The sequence below is a fragment of the Cornus florida genome, unplaced genomic scaffold, assembly GCF_030987335.1.
Source record: "Cornus florida cultivar Cherokee Brave unplaced genomic scaffold, ASM3098733v1 CherokeeBrave_3.0.0_Hap2_Chr01, whole genome shotgun sequence".
NCBI classification, from domain to species: Eukaryota; Viridiplantae; Streptophyta; class Magnoliopsida; order Cornales; family Cornaceae; genus Cornus; species Cornus florida.
In genome coordinates, this window is record NW_026775571.1 from 89796117 (window position 1) to 89823378 (window position 27262).

A 27262-nucleotide genomic window follows, 5' to 3' on the forward strand; every position below is an offset into this window, starting at 1 on the left:
TTGCAATAGTGACATTTTACAATGACATGAAACAAACAATCTTGTTATAATTACACTAGAAACAAAGATTACAATCATCTTTTTCACCAATAGATGTACATAAGCATTGCAAATGCTGAGAGCTCATGCATGGACAAGAACATTTCCATTTCATATTCAAAATGGATAGTCATTCGAGCAATAGTTTAACATGTGATGGAGGTTGATTCAACCTAAGAAACGCTAATGCAATAGAAACAAAGATGCCATCAATCACAAAAACTATTTATTGGAATGCAAAAGAATCCTATAAGACAATATCATGTAGTTTTGTATAATTTGGATGACATTTTTCTGCTTTCCAGGACAGTTTCATGAAAATGATCGGTGACTGGTTTGGGTTAGCACCAGTCACGGTTGTATTTGGGTGCAGAGATCTGTCAAGTGAAGAAACAATAATCCACTGGCTCTGACAAGCATAATCTACTGATAGCCCATAATAATAGACGGGGCATATCATGTGACCTGTATCGCTCAACGAATGATCGATCCCCAGGCAGAATAGGAAGCAAATCAGCCTCAGCAGAGCAATCTAGTCACACTAGCCAACAAATCAGTCCGAATCAACAAATATCTGCATTACACGGGAACAATTGATCAGAATGGCAATCCAACATTTAACTCGTGATTCGAGATTTGAAAGGGGAAGACAACACAAAAAGCTATTCATATATGGATTGGTTAGGATCACTTTTGGGCTATTCGAGCAAAATCACTCCTCTAAAGGGATCAAAAATTGTTGAACTTGATTTAAGAAACAATGAAATAAAGCATTTGAAAAGCCAGTTGGCTACAAGCTAAATACAGAAAATTAACCTCCAAATCTGGCAAAGGTTCATGAGTTTTCTTCTCTCTTGTGTCAAATACTGTTATGCCAGTAATTTTTTGAACCCCAACTTCTGTAGCAATCAGATTCTGCAAAAGCAAAGCCACCACTGAGGAATCACAAACTGAAAATGCAACGAGCAATGAAGTAAACATTTATTCAAAGTAATCCGCAGTACATATTATGATGATATTATACAGATTTTTGCCGCAAGCCACTACTATTTGACAGGCATACGTGATATGACAAGTCCTAGTATTGCAAAGGAAGTGTGAAAATAGCATCATGTCTAACGTTAGACTCCTCTTGGGTGCAAACAATTCCTTGGAGGGGGGGTGAGTACCAACTAGGAAAAAAAAAGTTAGTGTGAAAATCTCACTAGTTTCCACAAGAGAATTTCTGTTACCTAGGCAACCAAAGTATGCGAACTGCAGCAAAATATATGTAGACAAAATGTTTCCATATAAACTCATTTTTTCCCCAAAAACACTACAATTATGTTATAATTTAGATTACAATAGGCTGAAAATTTCACAGAAACTTTCTCTGAAAAACAAAATGGATTAATATGTATATTTTAGAAACATTATACATACCATCTGGAATTCCGTAGAGCCAAGTGCCTCCACCCGTGGTAAAGCCTGTAAGTGGGTGTCAAATAAGTACATCAGCTACTTAAATAACTTTCAATGAGCATGAGAAAGGGGAAGACTAAAAGATGCATCTCAATTATATTGTTTCCAGGTTTTAAGTATGTCTCATCATGTCAATTCCATGTAAGTCACGGGGGTTGTCTTTGAAGATCACAGTTAGCACATGGAAGCAACCTTAAGAGCACAAGTTCATTGTGGCTTTAAAGAGAAACTAGGCAAGCTACTTGCCAGAGATATATGCAACCCCAATGTTATTAAAAGAATATTGCCACCAGCAGTTATGACACAAGAAATGTCTGAGCTAGTGGGTGATAAATTTAGCAATACTGAGCCATGTGCCAAATAAAACCTCTGTTACAACATAAAAGCCTTACCAGACAACTAGCAACTAGGATAGATTTAGAAAATACAGATAATGATTGAAAGCCACTTAAATGCCTTACAGTTGTCTGCAGCCCGTTAACCATAACGACCTTCTCATCACGTGAATCAGTTTGCGATAACCAAACTTCAAAGGGGCCCATTATCCTATCAGTCTGGTTTGTAAGGTTCAAGCGTACCTACAGAAGCACAAAACCATCTAAGTCAATTACAATGGCACTAAACAGATGTTAAAATTCACGATTAAAGAATAACAATAAAAAGAACAAAATGTAGAGTATATTTAGCCTCATTGTTGCAAATCTTTCTATCACTAATCACAATCACTATCATTTTAAGACATAGTAGGGTATTTGATCAACAAACATTGTTCTGCTTCAACATTAGTTTTTGTGAGGAAGAAGTGTTCTATTTTTAGTGTTCATGTCTTTCACCATAAGTAGTCAAGGTAACACTGCCTGGAAATGCATAGACGCAAAAAACTCTTTTGCAACCTCAGGAATAGATTATTTTGGCTCCGATCAGTAAGTAAATTGGCATCTATTTTTCTAGGAAGCACTTAAAACGTGATGTCCTATTAAATTGTACAATAAACTCAATGTAGTGTGGGGAATCTCTTAGAAGGGAATACTCCTCGTGAAGTCTCAAAGATGGACTGTTTCAACTTCTTTTGAGAAGAGCAGATGTTGTCCATACCACTTCAGCAGTAATGTCCCAGAAAATTGTGTGCACAAAAAGTTACACAATTAGAAATCTATATGAAAGGGAATGAAGTAAAACCCTTCTCCTAGCTCTCCACACTATAGTACCTATTAGTTGAGAATACTTGGAAGACAAATTAGGTAGAGGCCTAATGTCATAGGGGTCTTGTCCCACATCTGGTACGGATCGGGAGGGTCTTGGGCTTATAAGAACGGGAAGGCATCACCACCTAACAGCTAAAACTATTGGATTGGAAAGCAAGCGCCCGGCCCGTCACAAGTGGTATTAGAGCTAGTCCAGTCCCTTGTCTGGTTTCACACCAAGGGCCCAGACAAGATGTGCAGGTCGTGTCAAGGTCGTTACCGGGTGCCCCTACTGCGACGAGGGTGAAACGAGTTGGGGTGGGAAAGAATGCCAAAGAAGTCTTGTCCTACGTCGGGTACAGACAAGGAGTCTTGGGCTTATAAGGGTGGGTAGGCAGCACCATCCTTTTGGGTCGGATGGCAAGTGGCCAGCCCATTACACCTAACCTTAGCATTATCTACACAAAGTTGCATTCTCAAGTATGATAGGTACCAAGCAATTAAAATTAAAAAATGAACATGTATTTCCAAATAATAAACTGGAACATTTTCCACAAGATTTATTCAAGCTCAAAGTAATTTGACAATTACATGATGCTGGGAAAACCAATAATTACATGACTTTGTTGAACCCTAATAATTACAACTTTCAGCATCTATTTGAGCCACCAGCAAAAGTCAAGCATTTCATAGTCCAAGATATTAATAAATGAAAAATGCATGAACCAAAAAAAAAAAAAAAAATTGAAACTTAAGGATGAGTACAATTGTGGTGCAAGTAAAAGGAGATTTAAATATTAAATACAAAGAACAGGTTACAAATTTTATGAACTTCCAAAATCGTATTTTCTAACAGGTTACAAGTTTTATGAACTTCCAAAATCGTATTTGCTATTGTGGAGGTCTGAAAAAAATAATTTTTAACTGAAAACTATCCCCAATCAGGATGACTGCAGATATCAGCATATGTTATTAGTCAAAGAAAAAAGGAATGCTATAAAAAAATATTTAAGTGAAGTCGCTTTCCTTCTATCGATCTAGTGAGGAGTTGAGAGCTGGCAAATAGCCTGGAAGTTGAAACACAAGGAGTCAAGGACCCTAACCACTAAGTGACAAGTAAAGGGTTATCATGGTCAAAGGTTCAGATGCAGTTAAAAAGACCAAGTTCAAGCTTGAGAGATGATGAATAGAAAAAACAAGAAGGCCAAAAGGGGTTTTCAGTTGATATTTCTGGTTCACTTCTACAAGTTATTTAAATGCTTTTAAATTAAATTGCTTTCCACAGTTTCAGGGCAAGATTTCTTTGACTTGCCAAATGCAGACTTATACCATAATTACTTTGCTCTATATCTTGCTGTTTTAGGCATTGCAGCTCTTTTTCAAGATCAAACAAAAGCCTTGCAAATATCATCACCACCTTTATCCCAAACGAATGGAGTTGGCCACATGAATTCTCCTTTTCCACTCTATTCTATTACAAACCGCAAATGTTCTTACTGTCATATGCATAACTATTAAAATAACATTATCATAACAAAATTTAATGAAAAAGATCTATCTTTAAACAACCGTACTGACTAAACAAATAATATGGCCATTGACCATCGAATTAGGATTGTGGTTATTTGCCCCCATAGAAAAATATAAAATAAAGATCAAAGTAAAAGGAGCATCATAGTTCAAACATGTAGAAAGGTATTTCTTCACTTAAGTTGCTTCTTAATTTTTTGCTTATACGTAGTAGTAATTTGTGATTCTTCTATGAAGGCAATAAATAAATCAAACTTACCAAGAAAGGCTTTTGCAATATGATTACAGATGGTGCCTCCACCACCTGCAACTCAATCTCTTTGTTTGTGATGGGCTGCAGGAAAGAAATATATCAGATGCTAAACAAGATATCCATTTAACATGCATATGTGCCAAAAATAATCTTACAGAAGGACTTCACATTTGGAGAAGGTTAGCAATTCCATGAACCAAGTGGCTCACTTACCTTAATTTTCCTAACTGAAAGAAGGAAAGATGTTAGTTTCTTCTACTGCCGCCCTTTGATCCCACCTCGCTAATGCATTAAGGGGAAAACTAACGAGGAGAGAGAATGGTGAAGGAAGATAAGGTGGGAATTTGAGTTGCATTTTTAAGAAGCAGACAGGAAAGCACAAATCAGCTTGTAGTGAGCCACAAAGTAGAGCACCAATAGCTCAAATATTCTCCAAACAGCTCTAAACAACAGATGAGAAAGGACTAAACAGCTCGTAATAAGCAACAAACTTAAAAAGTGGTGGTTCGAAAATTCTCAGAGAGAGTAATATATCTTGAATTCAATTACATTATCCAAATGAGCAGATAAGAACATGCAAGTCAGCTTGTAATAGGCCACAAAGTTGAGCAGGCAATGATTCAAAGATTCTACAGAGGGATCTTGGCAACTTGTGACCCAACACTGTTGAGAGCAGTGCTCAAAATATTTTTAACTTAGTTTTCACCAGTGTTCCTCCAATGAGAGAGGTTTTTCAAAGAGTTCAATTGAACAGAAATGTAAGTGAGCTTTGGTGAGAGGTTGGTTTTGGCCTTTCTTCAGGTATTCTGTATATTCTGGAGAGAGAGAGAGAGAGGATTACAAATTCAGAATACCCTTCTACCTCTTCATATCCCCCCCCCCAAAAAAAAAAAAGAGAGAGAGAGAGAGAAAAGAAAAGATTGCCTCTTCTAAATTTGCAGGAATGTGTAAATACATGCACACACATCTCTAGGAGTTAAGTTATTGCAATATGATTCCAGTTGCAACCTAAAACTCCATGACTTCAATCTAAAATTATGAGAGATTGTCTACCATATGACCAGCTACAATTCACAACAATCTTCAGCAATGTTATGACCGTCCCACTTCCTCAGGTTCTGTCTTTAAGCTTGTAGGACCGCAAGCACGCACAAACACAAAAAGACAAATCACATGAACAATACAGTGATAACTTTTTCTTTCAATTTTTTTTATTTTAATAATATATCAGAAATGCAGAAAGGAAATTGTTTGAATATGCCAACAATCAGTAAAATGAAGCTTTCCTCTCTCAGATTGTATATAAGAACGATCACTTACACTACCAAGAATCTGCTGTGTCTGCAGCCGCCCAGGTTCACCCAAATTTGTGCGCCATGTTATCTGAAGTTTACCGAGGATATTACTTCCCTCAACTTTCATTTGTGCAGACCCAAGCGAAGACAACTTCAACTGATAGAGATAGTTGTGAATCCCTCCCCCAGATTTGATGAGAACAGGTGGCTTGAATATTTCTCTGCCAAAACAAATTAACGTCAAATAAAAATTAATAAGAATAGAGGTAGTACACAAAAACCAAGTTGCATAGCACGTTTCTAATGAAAATAAAGCTGTAATATACATAATAGTTGAATAGTATATCAGTCGCACCACCTAGGCTTATCAGTCACTGAATGGTGATCATCAGCTTTAAGTATTGTTGCACTCCAATGCTGAGCTGGCTCAAACTCAACTTGGTCCATATAAAGGTTCGATTTTGTATGATTTTCAATGCAAGCCTCCAAAAATGTAGTTTCCTGAGATGAAAGGGGATGTGGCTATCAAGCCTATCATAGAACGGATAAGTCTTCAAAGGCGCCATAATTAATTTCAAAGCTTCAATCCCTTACAGCAAAGTACATATGAAATTTAAACTGACCATTCAGCGAACATTTACTATGGACTTGCTGTCTTAAAAAACATAATTTCCAAAACAAAACAAACAATAAAAGATGGAAACAGTAAAAACCATTTAAATAATTTTCACAAGAATTTTCACTTAGCCTATTGGACATGCTGAAATGTATACACGAAACAAGGTATCACTGAAGTGAAAGTTTCAAGCACAAACAAAAGGATCAAATAGAAATCCAAGCAGCTGAGAAAGTCTTTTATCATGCTCAGAGCAAGAGTATAAATGTTCAGTCAACCTTTAAATATTGAACATGGAAATATCAGGACACCTTCTTCTATGGCCTACAATAATGTTGCAAGCAGGCAACCCATCTCCTACCCAAATTCTGAAGTACTAATTCCAAAAGTTTAAAGGCCATGAAAGCTTCCCATTTCACTTTTGGAAATCCAATATACCTCATGTATATCTAGGCAAGATTAATGGACTTACACCCAAAAAAATTTAACCATCATCAACCTACCTTGACAGCGCGGACCTGCACAAGTTAAAGAAATAAATATCATGTTAGTAAAAAACAAATAAAACACAAAACAATGATGTGAATAAAATATGTTTACCAGACAGAAAACATTCCACCGGCATTAGTTATAGACAGTCATATCTATAAAAATAAATTCGTTTTAACATAAAATTTGTTTGGCTTGTTCCTAGCTCATAGGGTGATACCTTTGTCCTGACTGAAAGTGGATTCGAAACGATGAACTTGAAGAATTGCGGAAGATATTTACGCTCAGCATCCCCATCATTATACAAAGCAGTGCAGACCAGCCTAAAGATGGTCGAGCAACAGAACATGGTCAGATTACAATACAGTTGTTTTACGAATAAAAGGAGACAAGAAAGAGAAAAATCTTGAGAAGCTAGTGATATATAACTTACGTGTGTGCACCAAGTTCTTTCACATCATGTTCAACAATAAAATCATAACGTCCTCCTGCACGTATTGATTCAACGGGTGATTTTGATGTATCTAAAAGCATTATTCTCTGTCTTTCTGTTTGAATTTCTGCCTGCAATAAATCGACAACTCACTGCTCAAGTGTTGTGTTTGTATCAAAGGAATCTAAATTTATGCTAGCAAACAAATAGTAACAAACTACCTTTTTTCCAACACATGCAAGTACAATCCATGTACATATGGAGACTAAGATAAGTTTTTTCTCTTGAATTTCTTATGGTTTTAGAGGGTAGAATGAATTGTGTAATAGGATAGACTTCCATTTTGACACTAACTTGTAGAAACTAAACAATATATATATATATATATATATATATATATATATATATATATATATATATATATATATATTTTCTTACATTTATAAACTTCTCTCCTTGTTTTTATTCTTTATTTGTCTATTCTGTCTAATTTCTTACAATCTTTATATTTCCTTTTTGTAATTATTATAAAGATTAAATTTTTACTAGAAAAATGTAAACATGACACATTGAGATACTAAAATTACGCTAAATTAAATAGCATAAGTGCCAACAAAAAGGCTTATATGAAGGCCATAGTGCAGTAGAAATCCCAGGGTCAAGCTCAACAACACAATGTATAAGTACCACAACTGGAAGGAAACCAATAGCGCAATCAATCACCTTGCATGCTTTGTCATAGCCAATGGTGGCAATAAATAGAAGTCAAGGGGTTTATAATAGTCATCTGAAGCTACTAAAAGCCATTATTAAGTACCAGACCAACGATGCTACAATACGCAGTGACTCATGCTTCAAATATGCTATCAACATATTTTTAGTGTTAACAATTTCATGTTTTTTAACATTACACCACCACTTTATTCTTACTCATATTAAAAGTAAAAAATAAAGAATGTATTGTGTTTTATCAATGTCTTACTCAATGGGTATCATAATTCCCAATTCAAAGAACTTCGGAAGTTAATTTCAGTTAAATTCTCCACAAAGAATTCGTATTAATCAGTTAAATAGTACTATTTCAACAATGTATCTGAGTAATCACCTTAATTATAACGTCCCTGACTTCAAAATTGGAACTGTTGTTGATACTAATGTAGCTGCAAAATGTCTCCCCCAGATGAATTGCCCTGCCAACCAACAACACAGATCAAATCACAATCAGATTCATCAACATATATATATATATATATATGACATATAAATGTGTATATATATGTATATAGAGAGAGAGGGAGGGGACCCACCCGAAGGCTTGGGGGAGAACGAGGAGGCCAGGGAGGCCCATGGCGTCGGAAGGATCATGGAGGAGGAATCTGGCGCGGTAAGTGAGATCTGAGTCGTTGGATTTGGTGTTGACGTTCTGAGTGCTGAGGAGACGAGGAAGGTGTGCGGCGGCGACGTCGTCGTCGAAGAGGTCCTCGCCGGCGATGAGATCGCAGGGATCGAACAGCAGAGGCGTTTCAACGTGAAGCGCCGGTCTGCATAGTCTCATCACCCGGAAGGCCAACGAGTGCGGACCTGGCGTGCTGCTCATCTCTCTCTCTCTCTCTCTCTCTCACACACACACACACACACACACTATATATCCACTAAATTGAACATAGATGAGTGCGCTCAAAGTTCATTTGAACTTGCACGCACAGATATACCACCATTGAGTATTGACCATACCAATTTGGATTTTGGTCAATTAATTGGGATGGGACCAATACGGAGTCGGTTGTTCCAATGGTAGGGTAAAAATTTCCAGCGCAATTCTATTCCCAACACATTTGCTCTATCTCTATTCAATAGGACATGGGTTGCAATTTGGAACGAATGTGTCATTATTTATAGTTTTAAGCATTTACATGCTGTTTCATACATTTGTTCCATGAAAATTGTTTTGAAATATTTAACAAATGTGTTAAACATGATTTATATATATTCAAAAGTAACAGAGAAGATTCCAACTCATACAAAATAACCTACCGTGTATGATATTTTAAATTATCCCCTTTTTGATAATTTTGAAATGTCTATTAAAATTTGAATGAATATCTAACGAGAGTATAAACAACGTCGTAATAGAAAAAATATCATAATACATTCAGTCCTAATAAGCTAATTGCATTCACAATCTCAGTTAGTTTTGAATACATTAATTACTTTGAGTTTCTATTTTTACGAGACTCTACTAACATTATTTTTTAGACAAAAATACCCTTTTAAATTATCTAAAAAGAAAAAAAAATATAGATAGGATAATTCATTCACAAGAGATGGATGGATTCGGAAAAAAATAAAAGAAAAAAAAATCCAAAAAAAATAAAAAAGAAAGGTAAAAAAAAATCGATTATATATTTCTTCCTTTTTTGTTTTTTTTCATATATATATATTATATATGTGTGTGTTTCTTTTTGTTTTTACTTTTTTTTTTTACAACTATCCTTGTATAAATGGATTTAACAAAAAATAGAAATAAAAGAAAAGGAAAAAAAAATTTCACCAAAAAAGAAATATATCTGTATATAAAACTAATTTACTAGTTATTATTATATATTACGCACACATCTCTATATCAATCGATTAAAAGAGGAGAGATGAAGAAAGACATAATTTAAAAGGGTATTTTTGTCTAAAAAGTAATGTTAGTAGAGTCTCATAAAAATAGAAATTCAAAGTAATTAATGCATTTTAAACTAACCAATCCTAACTGTGACTGTAATAGGCAATCGCTTGCGTGACTACAATTAGCACTCCTCCTGAAATTGTAAGGGGTGCTTAGGTTGATTCATATGTTTGTGATTTAATGATTAATTGGGTGGAGTAAGATTGATCATACACACAAGTAGAAGTGATTAAAGATACATGAATAATAATTAAAGCAAGACATTAATTTTAACATGTCTTTTATGTTACTTGGCTTAGTATGACATATAGTTAAAGTCTACATCCACGCCTCAAGATGCCTAGAGGATTCTCAAAACTACTTCGAATGATAAGAATGATCTTCAAGAGTATTCTCAAAACTACCATGAATGATAAGAATGATATTCAAGTGATTAGTTCACAGTTTCATCTTTTAAGCTCAATGCTTATCTAGTGTCTACCAATAAGATATGATCAAGTGTATGCATAAGTGGTATATCTCATTGAGTGCCAGTGGCCTAACAGTATCAGATCCTTAACTCCTAAAGAGATGTTAGAGATTCAAACATCAGTGGAGACATGTATATAAGTACTAGCTACGAAACAGAATAAGTAGTAAATCTCCCTAGTAAATTATCCATATGAGGAGTAATTATAGTCCATTTTGAAAAATAGCTGTTAGAAACATTCAGCAGTCGACTGGTTTTGATAGACCAATATGTTAAACCATGTATATGAGTCAACCGGCATTCTTCAGATGTGAGAGATAACACTGCGCCTAAGTCAATATTGACTTGGGCTTATGGTTTTTAGTCCAATCCATATTTTAATAACAAGCTTTTTAATGTTATCCGAGTAAATATTTCACATTTGATGCACCGAAAAAAAAACCTGACTACAGATAGCATTGGAGGATACTGGTTCAAAACGTGAGAGCAATTACTTTGTTGAACTATATTATAAGCGAGACTAATATTGAATGGGATAATATATTCAAAACCAGCATTCACTTGATCATGCTAAGGTATAGTATCTCATAATGTACAACTGCTCTACCTCCTTACAAGTTATAGCTAGTGAAGAAAATCTCCCGACAACTAACAGAAGTGAGCATACAGTTCTGTCATGGCATGATCTCAAGGGCTTCCACAACTTCAGAAAGCAGCCTCTTGTCAACGCATCAAACCTATCAAAACGAGCCCCACAGGAATCTGCAGGGTTGAGCAGCAGCGCAATGTCAGTGTTTATGCAATACTTTGTCTTCGGAAGAATTTTCAGGAACTTCTATCATGCTTCTGATTGTAGTAGTAAATTAGCTTCAACCAGCAACTGCTAAGCGGAACATATCCATTTGATTTATCAGGCATGTGGTGACCAGAATCAATCCATTAAACTTATGCACAGGAATATACAACCTGCAATGTTGACAATATAGGTTCAGCAAAAGGCAATAATTCACACTGGATCAGTTGCAAAACATTATGAAGACCTTTAAGCAGGGAAATAGGAACATAATCAAGATCCAGAGTTTTCCTCGAGGTGAAAGTGAAAATTAGAGTTCTCACAAAGTAGGGGCAAGAATGACCTATATTGCTCGTGCATGTAAATTCAGCTAAACTTTGTTATTTCGTTCTCCAAGACAATCTCAGTAACCAATGTGATGTACAACTGGTAGTAGCTACCTTTGAGAACAAGGAAAGAATACTAATATCAAATTTAAGTATGACCTATGATGTTATTTCTAGAAGTTCCCAAACAAACTTACTTTTCAAATTTTCTATGGTAAAGCTAAAGGAAGAATACTAATGTCATTTTTTCTCCTCTCCTGTGACTAGAAATCAAGATCCATCGGAGAGTAGCAGTAATGTCATTGGATTATGTGCTTTAAAGGCCCGACCATCATGTCGTAGCTCCTAAGAAGCCACAAAGTATTGACTATAATGAAGATCAATCTCCCCCTTAGTTCATCTGTAACCAATAACGCAGTGCCACATCAAAGTATGGAGTTCGGTTAGTCATTATGCTACAGAATTAAAAACTCTAAAAAGTAGGAAAAGACCACAAAATTTATGGAACAAGAAAAATAGTCCTTTCATACACTGTAAAAAGGCAATATAAGGTATCACCAGATGAACAGGAGAGAATCTCTAGTCTGAGAATTACTGCACCAGTATGTATGCAAGTAAAGAAGGGATAAGACCTTTAAGTGCATGACATCAATTTCCGCAGAAATAACTTCATTGCAGATATACTTCGTCTTTCTTATACCATTTTCTGGTCTACTATATAAATGTCCAGCTCAGGACTTTTCCTCAAGTGAGTGCTGCGAACCCACCTTTAACAGAAAAGACACGATGTAATCCTCTATACAACTCGAACCCATGTTCCACCACACATCGGACAGCCATAAGCCCAGCGGCTGATCCACCAACTCTCCCTGTCATTCTGATTAGGTGGATTGTTGGTACCTGGTGAAGCGAAAGCTGAACTCTGCCGTAAACATCTTATGCACTGCATTACAAAAAGGTCAAAACTACACAGAATTAGAAAGGGAGGAGAATGCAAAGACAAAAAGACAAAATTTCAACCAAAAGAGAACTGGCGTAAAGCAAGCAATGCAAGCAGTAAGACACCTTGCTGATTTTCCAAAGACCAGTTTAACTTCAGCAAAATTTCCAAGTGTTGGAATAATTGTAGCAGGTTTCAGACAAACAACAAACAAGAAGCCAATAAGAACAGAAACACCTTGCTGATGTAGATTTCAGGCCAAGAATTTTAAATAAATCAGAGAAACATTGAGCCCCCCCGTCTCTCCCTCCTATTTTTCAGTGTAGGGGTGGGTGGGTGGGTGTGGGTGTGTGTGTGTGTGTGTGTGTGTGTGTGTGTGTGGGGGGGGGGGGGGGGGGGGGGGGGGGGGGGGGTGGGGGGGTGGGGGGGGGAGAGCATTGAGGCTCTTTGCTTGTATAATAAACCTACCATGTCTACTTATAATCTAGGTCTAGCGAGGAGCCTCCCATGCCAAACATTTTACATGCTGCCAAATAATAACAACTAAAGTAACATGACTTCCAACTAAAGTAACATCACAACTAAAGTAACATGACTTCCAATGCATGATAGAAACAATCCAGGAAATATTAATTGCCTCAACACATATTGTAGTTCAGAAAATCAACTGAATGAAATTGATAATTACTTAACTCATTGCCTCGCAAAGTGAACAGCTCACTGCAGTATTTGTTCAAACAAAGATATTGAAAGTCCACAGCAAACAAATTGCTCAAACTTTTTTCTGTTTTTCATTTCTCAGAAAACTAGACAAAGCAAACCAATACAATATCCTCCGAGAGACAGGTTTCGAAATTTCTCCCATGTTTGTAAGCATTTAATCAGTAATCATCAAACAGATGAAAGCAAATAAAATAATGAACTACTGACAATGAGGCCAGAGAAACCAACAAAAAAAGTAGTAGCAGAGTTTATATCAAACCTTGAACCAGACTCCTTCAAGACCAGTCTTCCACACAGCAGTTATAACATCCCTTCGAGATCCCATTATACCAAGATATGCTCCCAGACCCACCGTAGTGTTCAAGCCAAAAGCTGCATCTCTTTCAGACATCCTGCGCTTCCTTGGCCACAAGCCATGGGCTCCATGATTTACATCACAATTTTCTGAATAGTTCAGCTCCTGTGGGTCAGTTAAAGAGGTAAACCTGGAAGTGTCATCCATAGGACTCATATCCTCTGAATCAGACCAGGGCCCACCGAACATATTCCGCCTGTGCCATTCTTCAGCCGGAGGATGTAGTTCTAACTCACGAAGTAACAGTCCAGCAGCATCTGCACCACGAGGCCGGGGCATATTCTGTATGGAAAGCCCATTAGCCAAAGGAAAGAAAATTTCAAAAGCTGATGCATTCCATACCAACAAAATGTGACATTAAAATTTCAAACATAGATTTAAGGCAGTTTAGATAAACCATGAGTCAGGACTAGGTCAATATCAAGTCACAACATCTAATGCCAATGCATGAAAAATTCCATTACATATCCAAGTATCCAACCACTGAATGGCAATATAAGATTCTTACAGAAAGCAGGTAGAATAATTTCCTCTTTTTTCTTACAGAAAGCAGGTAGATCATCAGAGTTTCTCCAGATCCATCTAATAATTCCGGATACAATTACAGATTTAAAAAGAGAGATGTACAGATCCAAGGTATGCATTTTACAAGAATATCACCTGACTGCAATTGAAAAATACCCACAAAGTGGTTATCGGCTAACCACTTTCAATTTACAAAGAATAAATCTTTGTGTGGTCTGATAATATAGCAAGCAGATTAAAAAGAAAAAGCTGAAAGCTAAAAAAAGCAAATGAAAAAATTCCACGCTGCAAGTGTGACTGACATGTAGTATAATGCTCCCAGTAAGAGTCGTCTACCACAAAGTTTATTGCTGATGAGTGATGGCTGATGGTAGTTACCTGCATATGTGGGCCGAGTGATGCTTCCACAACCTCTGGTAAGACGGTATAGTTTCCATCAATGTAATGCAGGCGAACCTGGATATTGCTGCTCCCCACCTGAGAAACTGGCAAGGGATGTGCTAAGCCCGCGGTTCGTCGACAGAGATCCATAAGTATGAGGAAAAGGACCTTCACCTGCATAGCAGCAAGACCAATCGTATTAGAACCCCAGTGCAAAACTAGGCTGTCCTCACTAATTGTTTAAAGGATATGATCACCACAAGTGCCTAGGATTTTCCACACCCCAAGCACCCCTCCCCCACCAACCCCACTTTTTTTCCCCTTTTGCTGGTGTATCATTGTCTCAGAGCGAGTTTTATGAACTGAACAAAAGCCTTTAGCCACATAATGAAACTGAAAAGTTATTGAAGGTACTTATATTATTGCAAAGTCCGAAGTTCAATCATAACGGGAGCAGGTTTTACCTCCTCGAATGTGTAACCTTGACCAGCATTGCCAGAACCTAATCTTGACCGGCTAACAGGACCTTCTTCGGGTCCTTTAGTTCCAGAGATGACTTGACCAGCCCGAGCTGCCTGGACTTCCTCTGACCTAACCATAGTTGATGTTGATTTTGTAGGCATAGGATTGATCTCTTCTACCTTTCCCGGAACACTAGACGGATGTTTCTGCGTAGTTGTATCAGCATTTCTCTGAGAACCTCCAATAAAGCGGGGCAACTGTGTTCGACGGAAGAAGAAGCAGAAAAGCAAAAGTTGGCACAATCTATGTAGGAAATGGCAGTCCCCAATAAGCCTAACAGCTGGAGTTCCTGGAAATGTTCCTGTATTAATGCTTATTGGCATAAAGGACGGAGGACCACTAATAGGATTTGGGGTGGAATTGGAAACACCATCAGCAGTGCTACTAATTTTTGCAATAGCTCCTTGTACCCAAGCTTGCATCTGAGTGCTTCCAGTGGAACTAGCTGTACCACCTTGACCTCCTGGGCAATCACAGTAGTCATTGTTTGAAAAAAATGAGTTAAATGGCACATTCATGATAAGAAAAAGTGGAGAAAAGGTAAAGAATAGTACAATATTCCACTAGTTGAAAGGAAATTGTATTGATGTGAATTAATGGAAATCAAACTGGCACTGTAAAAGAAACCCTTTAACATTATAAAATCAGAAGACGTGCACAGACCCTGACTCGTTGCAGTCGATCCAGAATTTTGGGTAGGACTAGCCACCATACTCCGGTTGCCACCTGTGCCTGCAGTAACAGCATGACTTGCCAAAGTACGGCAGAAACTTGCATAACGTCGCAAACGTGTGATGAAATGTGATGCTAGATCAAGGACCGCATCAACATAAGCCTGCGTTTAATTGTTTTAAAAATTAAAGAATGACACAAGACATCATATATTTTGAATTTTGTTTTTGTTTTTTTGAAAGGTAATATATTTCAAATTTTATGTTAAAAAGAAACGAAAGAATTATACAGGGGAAACAGTAAGTAAAAATAAAATGAAAAATGAGCCAAAAGGAAACCTGGATGCTTAAAACTAGTGCTGGTTCAACAGCCATTGATTCAGGATCAATGCCAGATAAGGTTTCACCAGATGCTTGCCATGGCTCAGCAACCAAAGCTGAAGGATTTATCAGAGCTGATTCAATTCCTTTTCCCAGCATATCCAGCAACAACCTTGCTTGCATGTCTAGGACCATTGCCCTAACCTCTTGGGCATTAGTACCTTCCAACAGCCGGCACTTTATCCGGTCTAGACTCTGAGATGAACAGAATCAAGTTTAGTAGAGCAGAAACAGAGCTGTAAGAAAGTACTTTCGTTAACACATGTTTAAGTGACACTGTGTGTGTGTGTTGTTGCAGCCTTGTAAAGTTGGAGGGAACCTATATGAATGGGAAAAAGACAACCAAGACTGATCATCGACAAAAGTTAGGCACAAAAGATGAGTCGGGGACCTTTGGGTTAACATAAAGCATCCAACACAGCCACCCCACCCCATCAGGGTGCGGCTCTGCCCACAGAAAATATGAACAATTAAGAAAACAATAGGCAGCATCTGAGCATCAGATAGCAGGCCAGCCTGGTCCAGAATCTCCAGATACCTCCTGTTTCTATTGCAAAGGCTCCAAGGGCCAGCAACGGAAGAAAATTTACAGGCTCAAGTGAACTTTCTTGAATATTTCACAAGTTTTTGGCCCCTGATAGGCTTTGAACTTAGTGTTGGTAGATTCCGTAACAAAAAGCAGAGTCTGCAACTTATGTTTTATTTTCAAAAGTTAGTTTAGTTAGTTTGTGGTGGTACATATGCCCAAGGGTAGAATAGGAATTAAAGATAAATAAAGGGCAAAATGTTAAAATTACCTCTTAAACAACTCACTCACCAATTAGGGTTCATAATCATGCATTCTCTTCATGACCCATTTTAGGGGACAGCATACACAATTTGATTCATGAAAAATATATTCTGAATGCATGAAGTTGTTTTTGGAATAATATATTTAAAGAAGAAATTTCTTACAAAAACAATAAGCATCAATCGATGACAATTTCACGAAAACATTTATTGAAGTCCAAAATATCTCGATGGATCAACCCTGGACTATAGTTGTCCTTTGATAGCTCAATTTGATCAACCTGTAAACGAATCATTTTTGAAAACTTCTCTAAATCAGTTTAGATTTCTTTCTCTAATTATAACTAATAAACCCTAACTCCTTTGGACTCAAGCACTATATAAACACCCTCTAGGCTCTCATAACACATACACATACATAAATAGACAGATCTCTATACATTATTTAGAGAGCATATTTTTATTTTCATTATCTAGTATTTTGTATTAGATGGTGAACTATTTTTTATCATCAAAATCCTTGTGCTACACAGAGGACCAAAGTGTTTTTGCACTACAAACACAACACCTGAATGACTAACCAAATAGATCAAAGTGATTATGGCAAACTGATCGTGTGAGGAGCAGATTTGTTAACAGAACAGGTTGTGTGCCTGGAGACTTAATGCGTGAGTTTGGTTGACAAGTTTGTGACTCTGTGTCAAGAGGTATCTAGGAGGTTCTGGGATTTGAGAACTGTCAACACTTCTTTCACCTAAAGTGGATTTGATTTGTGTGGACTAGGTCCAAGTCTCGTGGTTTTCTCCTTTGGGATTGTCCATTGAAAAATCATGTGGTAATGTGTGGTCACTTGATTAATTATTTCTGCTCTCAATATTTCAATAAATGACATTGTTGTGTGACTAAATATAATTGACATAAGTTAAAATCCAATTTTTTAAAATTGAACAAAATCTATTCACCCCCCTCTAGGTCAAGGTCGCAACATTGCACTAACTCTCCATCAAAGCCTAGGGATCAGTCCTCACCCCATCAGCCCCTTACATAGGAGAAAACATCATAAGGTTTAAACAGATCTTCCAACCAAAAAGTTTCAAACTTCTGAATTTTTCAGTCATATGCTTTAGCCAGCCCTAGTCACGCCTAAGGTTCTGAAAAACCTATCAGATAAGGTAGTGGGTATCAAGTAAACCAAATCAAAGCATAGTAAGCAATCTAACTCAAATTTTGCATTTGAAAGGTGGGGTGAGTTGCAATGTCGAATTGTCAGCATGACTTGGTTTTCATATGGATACTTTCAATGCTTAGATAGCATGAAGCAGGCCAAGGCGTAGTCGATGGACAACAGTTGAATATTCCTGTACTACTCATTGTTGGTCCCGAGGGATGGAGGAGGCTAGGTTAGCCGAAAGATGGTTAGCGGTTCAAGCTTGTTTCTTTTTCTTGTTTGAGACAAGTCGTGATGATATTCATGGTGCTGTGAGATCATTCAGCTGTGAGGAAAAAGTTGGACTATGATGGAACCATAACTTCCACAATGACAAGATCATAATATGACATCAGATGACATTTTAGCATGAAACCATATTAAATTACACATAGGGTGAAAAATATAGAAATATATAGTACTTCTATATTTTATTCTCCAACAGGGGAAGCATAGAACACATTTTTTTCAGTAAATCAGCATAGAACACCTTTGTTACAAAATAAGCAATAAGGGTTAAGTGCATTAAACCCCCCTGAACAATTTTCTCTCTCCCAAGAAACCCCCCTGTACTATAGTTATGACCCTTAACCCCCTAAACTATTTTGTTTGTTGCAAAAAATCACATTCCGTTAATTTTCTGTTAATTCAACGACAGTAAACAGACTGTGCAAGTCATGTGACCAACTAATCTTTTAAAAGGCATTATTACCCTTGCCAAGCATAAGCTTATGAGTTATGCCCAAACACAGCCTTATGCTCACTGTTCATCTTGTTCAGCACACGACTCACCCTTGCCAAGCATAATACTATATATACAAATACATATACATAATTACATATACATCCCTCCTTTCTCTCTCTCCAACCACCTTAACATCCATGGCCGCCACCTCCAATCCTGAGATTTTCTTTTGCTGGCGAGATTCGTCAACCTCCAATCCATTGCGAAAGTGTGGCAATGCCTAGGGTTTTAAAACCCATATCCTGTAAAAATAACTTCACCCAATTCATGTTATGATTAGAAAAAAATAAAAACAAAATCCACCATGCCTGCTTGTAATTCCGTTCCTTCCATCATCGTCTTCTTTTACAACAAAACAGCATCTTGATTCCAATCAACCCCAACATTATTTTCTCTGCCAAACTTAAAGACCAAGTTCTGGCTTGCAATATTTGGGTTTGTTTTCAGCATATGATGCCATCAATGGAGAGAGACCCATTACGGACCAAATCCAATTAACCCCAATATACAACATGTTCAAATTGGAACCCATTTTGGTATTTTGATGGTATAATTTCACAATTTCCTTTCATCTACTTCAATGTCTTGTTGGTACCAAGAAATATTAGTGAGGGGAAGAGGAGGGGTGGAGAGAGAGAGGAGGGGTGGTGGTGGCCGGATGGACATGGCTGCTGATCTTAAATATATATATATAATTCTCCATTCAGTGAGTTGTCATTCTCTTATTGATGGAGAATATTTTTGTCCACTTCAGCAAAATAATTCTGAGTTGTCCAATTTTTATTGGACATAGAAATTACAATATCCAAATCAACATCTCAACAACAAAAATCTACTAATATGAAGTCCTTCAAAAAAAGGGCTAAATGGTAATTTCGTTTTTCTGTTAACAGCTACTTGACGGTTGGTCACAGAGTGCAACAAAATGATAGGTCAAGGAGGTTTTACTTACTTTAGGGGGGTTTCTTGCAATTGGGTCATAGTTTAGGGGGATTTAGTGCACTTAACCCTAAGCAATAATTTTTGGATGGATTAGAACCTAGATACCTAATCCGTTGGGGGTAGGCTTGAATTCTGCCACCATCCTACAGATTAGCAGATTGTGAAAGAAATCCCACAAATCCACAATCTTACTATTCAAGCTCAATGCCTTGATGGCAGATTGGAGCAATTTCATGTTATTTTGGTCACCTTTCCTGCTGTACAGTCTTAAACATAGCACCTCAATATTGTAACAACCATCTTATACTATGGCCCTCAACTGATTCATGACAATGTTAAGCGAAAAACTAAATCCATTACCTTTCCACAATACACATAATATGCATCAATAATATGCATACTGTAACCTCATGTATACTATTAAGGAAATTTTTAATTAAACCAAGAGACATGAGATTCCAAATAAAAACTATATGTATGCACACACTATAATCTACCTTATACCTTTGCATAAATTCCTCGCCCTTGAGACAACAGAGTTGAGGAACTTCATAAGTATTACAAACATTATAGATATGTGTTATATAGATATTATAGGCCCGCATTGACCTTCAAAACAAAAACTAAAAATCTATAAATGCAAATCCAAAGATGCTCTAATTCTCTGGACTAAGGCACATTTTGAAAACAGATGCTTTCTCGCCCTCACTCCAGCTTTATGTACCCTAGGCCAGAACATTTTCCTTTGGAAGGTAAGGTTAGACTTGGCTCAGCCTAGATTACTGATAACTGTTGCAAGTAACTAATCACTTAAGCACGCCGCATGTTATTTATAGAAAAAGAAATTTACAAGTATAACATAAAAGAAGAAACTCTACAAACCAGTGTCCATAATATAAATAGTATATATAATCAAATTTCTATAATGAAGCTAATTATTTCAACATAAACACCATGGAACATGGAGATGGCAAGAGTTCGAGGAAACATACAGGACCATACTGTTGTCTATGCGGAGTGGAAGGAAGAGAATGGAAATCCGCATCCAACACTGCGATAACACTGTTCAGTGAAACTGAAACAAAACAAAAACACTCTTATCATCAAGTGGTGAAGTTCATCTCGAACCAAGGGTATATATGAATGAAAATACGAAGAGATTTTGTTTATGTGCAATTTTCTGGATCCATGATCACCAGCATGTGGTTATAAATTCTATCTTCGTCCTCATTTCACTAATATAGTAATATACAGATTTTCACAAAAATATTATCTCTTCCCTAAAATTCTATATAACACTTAAAAAAGATACATCATCGAGCATTGAGCTCAAATCCTCCAAATAAACTACATAAAACAAAGGATGGTCAATATTGACCAAAGATTTTCAAATTGGAAATATACACAGATGAAATAAGATCTAGTGACTGCGGGCAAACCTAAAAGAGCACCAACACTATCCCTCATTCCTCGTATTAGACCAACACTATTTGGAAGAAGCAATTAAGAAGATGATCTTGCTAAAGAATACTCAAGAGGCAACAATATAGAAGTTCAGCACAACTTTGTACGTTATAAGATGCACAAAAACTATAACCTCTCTATCTTTTATATATTTATAACCAGTAGAACAGTTTCAGATCACAGTACCAGTTATGCAAGAGTCCTGATTGTAAAGTAACAGTATGAAAAGCCTCGGGCAATGCGCAATAAGAATTGGTAGACTACAAAAGGCAATTACCCAATATATGTTCCGCTCCCTCCTGTGCAAGGTGCTGGGAGGAGAGAGTAGGGATAGACTTAAATTTTGGCATTATTTTGGCCAAAGTGAGCACTTTGTCACTAAAACTCGAATCTCACGCTTGTTAGCCCGACGATGCATTTTTTGTAACTATAGCAACCCACTAAAACATCAATGTTACACTTGTTTTGACAGCATATTATCATATTTATATCGTTCTAATTATTCTTGTCAATGATATGACACCTAGAAAGTTGTTTTATTTATTACATTGGACTTCTATGAAGAACATTTCACTAACACAAAAAACCATCTTCTATGAAGAACATTTCACCAACACAAGAAATATAATTTAAAAGGCAACTATAAGTAATCGATCATAAAAAACATAAAAAATAAAAAATAAAAAAAGATAACCAAATATGTGAATACCCTATTGATTCATGACTTCCACTCCACCATCAAAAGAAGTGGGGTCTTGACAATCCTAATCACCGTCCTAAATAAACATCTAAAACTAAACCTCAAAGAGCACCTCATATGACAGAATTGATTAAGCTGATAGCTTAGATAAGATCTTGTTGTTCTATCCCCCAAAGCAGTAGATGTAGCCTCCAATATGAGTTTGAGATCCTTAGAAGAGAGCAAAAAAGAATAAAATCTGAAGAAAGGATGGGGAAAAAAGAGGTTGGGTTTGCCCAAAAATCTCTTCTTTAATCATTTCTAGTCATTACACATGTAAAAATTACTGTTAGGATCGATATTGTTATATACCAGCTGTTATGGCCATTACATAACAGCCATAACCATTACATAAACATAATGCCGTGAATTTTACACACTTATAAATCAGAATGTAATCAACTCGGAGGGATTGGAGACGGTTACATCATGTCACAGCCAAAATTTTAATCTATGGTGGTAGACTAACTACCTATTGGAAGAAAATACCCCAAATTGTATATTCAAAAGTTCTAATCATGATAAGATCGGAAAGCAGTAAGCTTCTTGGAGGTGGTAAATGAGGTCAAACACTCTTCTGAGTTGTATATTCTTATAAAGCCATTGAGATTGAAACCTTAAAGATGATAAGTATCTATACCTGAAACATTTTGATCTTCACTCTATTGAGCTCAATGTTGGGTAAACACTAAGATTAAGAGAATTTGTTTAACGCAATATCATCGATTCATAAATCACACAACCATATCAATTAATTTAAGAAATCTTACCAATGCCGTCCTCAGCAGCACTCTGCGTACAGCCAACAGCATCCCACCAATCAACTCCGACCAAAAGGCTCCACCAAAACCTGCTTTGACAAAACAAGATGTTCAATAAATATTCATTTTTAAAAAAAGCATCATCACAAAAAACACCAAACAACTCCCACCAGACGCATGTCAGTAACATTGACATGGCAACATTAATTAACATTGCTACCTGGAATACAAAAGTTACTCCTGACAGGTATACAGAACCACATTTACGGAATACCTTTCTGCAATTGCACGTTCCCAAGTTGACGAGTTTGCTTTCACTTGACTACTCGGAACAGCAGGAGGAAGAACACGAATTATCTTCAATATAGTACGATCCTTCCCGGTATCATGCCAAACAGATGCTGAACAACAGCTTGTAGAAGAGAAGGCAGGAACAGCAATCGCAGAACCAACATTGATATGGTAGCTATCAACAGGAGTAAAGCTTGCTCCAGAAAAAATGTGGACCCCACCACGTAGAAATGAAACAGCAATCTCACCACCATTAGCAGAATACACAATTCGAGCGAGAGTTCTAACATCACTTGGCAGATCAAAGGGATCAAAACTGACCCTTTTTGCCTTCTCAACACCAGAATCAGATGTCTTTCGGGCATCAGAGGTTAGTCCAGCCAAAGCTGCTAGGTGACTTTTAAAATCATTAGTTGGTGGAATGCATTTATTCACTTTGGTCACCCAAACAGTCTGCACAGGTGGCTGCCCACCAAAACTGGAAGTTGGGTTTCCAAATATCTGGTGGAGGACAACAGGCTGCAGAGATGATTCCCAGCGTTGAACTCTCAATCCTGTGATTGAAGGTCCCTCATCTGGATCATATGGGGACATGTACTGCCCTGCATAAATAAAATCAATACATGATTAACTTCTAGAAAAGTAACAATCAGAAAAAGCAATTGACACTTGACAGTTTCAAACTCCCAAAGTCAACATCAAAGCCGTATCTATTAAATGAGTTTGTAACGGTTTAGTGAAGAACAAAAATAGATTGTCTTTCATTTATGTCAATGTGATTATATGCTTATGTGGAAGAACAACTGAAACGCGTCTTTGCAGTAACTTCATAGTAGTCAAATCAATGTATAGTAGCTACAACATGCCACAACATACAAAACAAGTTTACAAAACTAAAGAAACATGTACAGACCTAATAACAAACCTTTTTTTAAAAAGAAAGGTGAAATAAACAAATCTTCCAGCGCCTTAATATTAAATAAGATGTAATAATCCAAAATGGGCAGGACAAGTGTGGAAATGCATGAGAGAAAGTGACTTGGTTTGGTTATACATTTTTTAACGAATTTTGGCAGATAAGATAGTGAAGTGAGCTTCGCAAAATCTACGACCACAACTACTAACTTCACAAGGTCAACTTTACATTTTTAAAAGGTTTTTAAAGACGAAACCCATAGTGCAAAACATATGACGAAATTAAAACATCTACAACAGTGCATTGCATGAAATTGTGATAACTAATTGCACATAAAGGATAAATCGACAAACTTTCACTGTCTATCTTGACGAAGCTCTGCAAACGCATGCATGCTGCACAATATAAATGTTAAGGCAAGAGAACAATTGCTTTCTCAGAATCTCAGCATATTATTAAAGAAAATCATTTTTAAAAAATTCTGCTCCAAGTGGAAGTAGAAATCAGTACCCTCAACTATCACAACAGCTATCACAGACCCGCCACGAGTTGGATCAAAAGCAACTGCAGTAACTCCAGAACCCCAGGTAGTGGTTGCTGCTGATTGAGCTGCAGACTCAGGACTCACATATGCAGAAAAATTTGACACTGGTGAACAATGAAGTAATACTGTGTCGCTATAATATTGATATGAATGCTTTCTCCCTTGCTTTGCTTCTAATAGCAAATATTCTTGCCAGCTAAATAAATACGCAGCCAGAGGAGCAAAACCATCCCAAGGAGGATTGAGTGAAGGTGGTACTCCGTTGCTAGCACTTGCCTTTGGAGTTGCCTGAAATCCATTTCCAGGACCAGGTGTGACCTCCCAAACAACTACAGTTGATGGATTTACAATTGGAACACCTGCCACATGCAAAGCACCGGTATCTGTTATGATAGCATCAGCAGCCATGATCCCACTAGGCCCAGCTCCCAAGAGCCCTTTGCTCGTGCAAAACCATTTTGATGCTGCACCACTCTGATCAGGAGGCCATTGCGACCAGTGGAGTTGCACGGAGCCTGAAGAGAAAACGGAGCAAACACACAGAAAATTTGGCCATCCAGCTGAAACCAAAAACCAAAGATTGCATCAGATGACTATATTGTGATGCTTGAATTTGACAGAAAATTAATTCAGAAGAAAGGGGAAACCTATGGGGTAATTTCTAATTGATGAAAACAAAAGAAACAATATTCTCAACTGGCTACATGAATCAACTTGGACTCTAAATGGCAACGATTTAGAATCACCCATTCTGAGTTTTTTTTTTTTTGGATAAGTAAAATGTATTAAAGAGCGTTCAAAAGGGGAACGCATCCCAAACTATACACCCATTCTGAGTTATTGGAACCAGCAAACTTCACATGTTCTGAAGGAATGGAAAAAATTGAGCCAAGGAGATTACAAGCTCATGTTGATCCAAGCTAAGCCCACCACAGTCTATGCCTGCAAAGATCCTCGGCCATCACAGAGGCCTAATTCTATTTGGTGATGGGCCAGTCAGGGAACACCTGTTCTTGAACCCTTGACCATGCGATTGGTAAAACACCCATCAACTTCCAAACCTAATTATGGCCATAACTCCTCAGGTAAATCGATACACAATGTACAGGGATACAGCTCCACTTTTAATTCATATCAAGATCAGTCAGCATAGCAGTATAGCCCATGAAAGAAACTGCGAAGGTCAATATTTCAGGTTCTCCACCACCCTTAAACAGGTAAGGCATACAATCCAAAGACAACCGAAATAAACCCCCCCCCCCCCCCCCCCCCCCAACCAAACAAACAAAAAAACAAAACACACACACGCAGAAAAAACATAGTGATTGAAGAAACCAACCAAACAATACTTAATTCTTGACAAGAGTAAATAACATCAAAATGCTCAACATGAGAAACTGTGTTGATTCGTTGCTTCAATTTTTTAAACAGTAGTGAAAGGATCAAGCCTCCAGAATCAAAATCTAGCCCTAAGGACAAGAGCTGAGACCTGCCAACTAAAAAAGAAATCACCAGGGTGAACAGGAAAGACCTATCATTCCAAACTACAAGCATATTTCTGTCTACATAGCAAGATGAAGTAAAAATGAAAGCACAGGTGGCCTATGCCAGGGAGCATAAATACATAATAGGATAATTCCTTTTTTTATCCTTACACTACCACGATTCAACCTCAATGCCTTCTTCAAATATTCCATCCATGTTTCTATCAAGTGGAAAATTGCATTGCTTCCTAAAATAATTGCTCAATTCTTCAAGAATCAATTATCAACAGAACCCAACAGTGACACATTAACCAATGGTAGCATCTTCCCTTTCTTTTCTTTTTGATAAGTAAAGTAGTATAGAAAGCATTCAAAAGGGGAACGCGTCCCAAGAATACACAGAGGCCAAAGCCAAAGCCAAAAGAGGGTCCTAAGGACCCAAAGAGGCCAGAAATTCGACAATCTCCTCAATAGATGTACAATATCTGCCCATACCCCAACAAAAAATGAAGCCAATAATGCAGAATTTCAAAGTTCCTGTAGGAGACTCATCCCCATCAAAAGATCTGCTATTCCTCTCCTACCAAATGCACCACCAAACATATAGGGGAGCTACCCTCCAAAAGAGACAAGCGTGTGAACCCGCCCCACACCCTCTCCAAGAGTCAATCAAACCTCTCGCCGTCTGGGGCATAACCCACTGCACGCCAAACAAGCCAAAGATCATACTCCAGCAGTCGTGAGCGACAGGGCAATGCAACAGCGAGTGATCCACTGCCTCACCATCCTTTTTGCACATGCAACACCAATTAACTGTAACCTGCCTTCTTCTCCTTATGAGGTTATCAAGTGTCAGAATCTTACCCCAAGCTGCAGTCCAAATAAAAAATGCCACTTTGAGGGGAGCCTTTAATCGCCACACCGTCTTCCAAGGGAAATCAACCCGAGAAACCCCAGAGGCAACAGAAAAAGGACCGAACCTCAAATCTCCTGAGTAGAAGGCACCCAATAAAGGGAGTCCGCACCCAATAAAGGGAGTCCGGACCTCTGCCATCCAGCATCTGTCTATACAGCAGATCAAGAAAGTCAGAAACATCGTCCAATTCCCAATCATGAAGTGTCACCGAAAACGCACATCCCAAGTAATCCTTCCGCATCTTCCCTTTCCCCTTTCCTTCCCATGAGCCACAAGGCCTACAATTGCAGACAACTCCCCCTCGTGTACCCGTTGTGCTCAGCCAAACAAAGAACAAATTAGGCTGATCATGATGTGCCAATAATAAGATTATCCATCCCAGGTCCTCTACATAACTCCCAAAA

General features: G+C 37.5%; 2 protein-coding genes across 10 annotated transcripts in view; both read right to left on the reverse strand.

Annotated features, from left to right (window-relative positions):
* Nucleotides 1–22: 22 nt before the first annotated feature.
* LOC132306009 (uncharacterized) lies at nucleotides 23–9127 on the reverse strand. The gene is made up of 12 exons (XM_059803231.1): nucleotides 8608–9127; nucleotides 8406–8490; nucleotides 7301–7431; nucleotides 7088–7190; nucleotides 6882–6896; nucleotides 6121–6263; nucleotides 5788–5983; nucleotides 4474–4548; nucleotides 1962–2078; nucleotides 1462–1506; nucleotides 856–954; nucleotides 23–613 (listed from the first exon to the last, which is right to left on the reverse strand). The coding sequence occupies exons 1-12, from the start codon at nucleotides 8895–8897 to the stop codon at nucleotides 593–595; spliced, it is 1320 nt and encodes a 439-aa protein (XP_059659214.1). The 5' UTR covers nucleotides 8898–9127; the 3' UTR covers nucleotides 23–592.
* A 1673-nt stretch (nucleotides 9128–10800) lies between these two features.
* Nucleotides 10801–27262, reverse strand: part of LOC132306042 (mediator of RNA polymerase II transcription subunit 16) — a 31487-nt gene continuing 15025 nt past the window's right edge. For 3 of the 9 annotated variants that reach the window (XR_009481795.1, XR_009481801.1, XR_009481802.1), the window contains 11 exons: nucleotides 24425–25018; nucleotides 22982–23600; nucleotides 22717–22796; nucleotides 20736–20818; nucleotides 16019–16255; nucleotides 15672–15843; nucleotides 14951–15471; nucleotides 14484–14660; nucleotides 13485–13862; nucleotides 12195–12505; nucleotides 10801–11409 (listed from right to left, as the gene is read on the reverse strand). Coding sequence is in view for 1 of the 9 variants with exons in the window: in XM_059803247.1 (XP_059659230.1) it covers nucleotides 12359–12505; nucleotides 13485–13862; nucleotides 14484–14660; nucleotides 14951–15471; nucleotides 15672–15843; nucleotides 16019–16255; nucleotides 20736–20818; nucleotides 22717–22796; nucleotides 22982–23600; nucleotides 24425–25018 (3008 nt within the window). In the remaining 8 variants the exon portion in view is untranslated. Of the gene's footprint in view, nucleotides 11410–11579; nucleotides 11677–11759; nucleotides 11963–12092; nucleotides 12506–13484; nucleotides 13863–14483; nucleotides 14661–14950; nucleotides 15472–15671; nucleotides 15844–16018; nucleotides 16256–20735; nucleotides 20819–22716; nucleotides 22797–22981; nucleotides 23601–24424; nucleotides 25019–27262 lie in introns of all 9 variants that reach the window. The other 6 variants (XR_009481798.1, XR_009481800.1, XR_009481797.1 and 3 more) reach the window with 6 other exon arrangements.

Bases quoted from the DNA above. Each gene is read 5' to 3' on its own strand.
- LOC132306009 (XM_059803231.1), bottom strand. From the start codon at position 8,897: ATGAGCAGCACGCCAGGTCCGCACTCGTTGGCCTTCCGGGTGATGAGA. The intron at 1,507-1,961 runs GTAAGGCATTTA...ACCCACTTACAG, and splicing joins TTAACGGGCTGCAGACAACT to GCTTTACCACGGGTGGAGGC. The intron at 955-1,461 runs GTATGTATAATG...TTGCTTTTGCAG, and splicing joins GCTCTACGGAATTCCAGATG to AATCTGATTGCTACAGAAGT.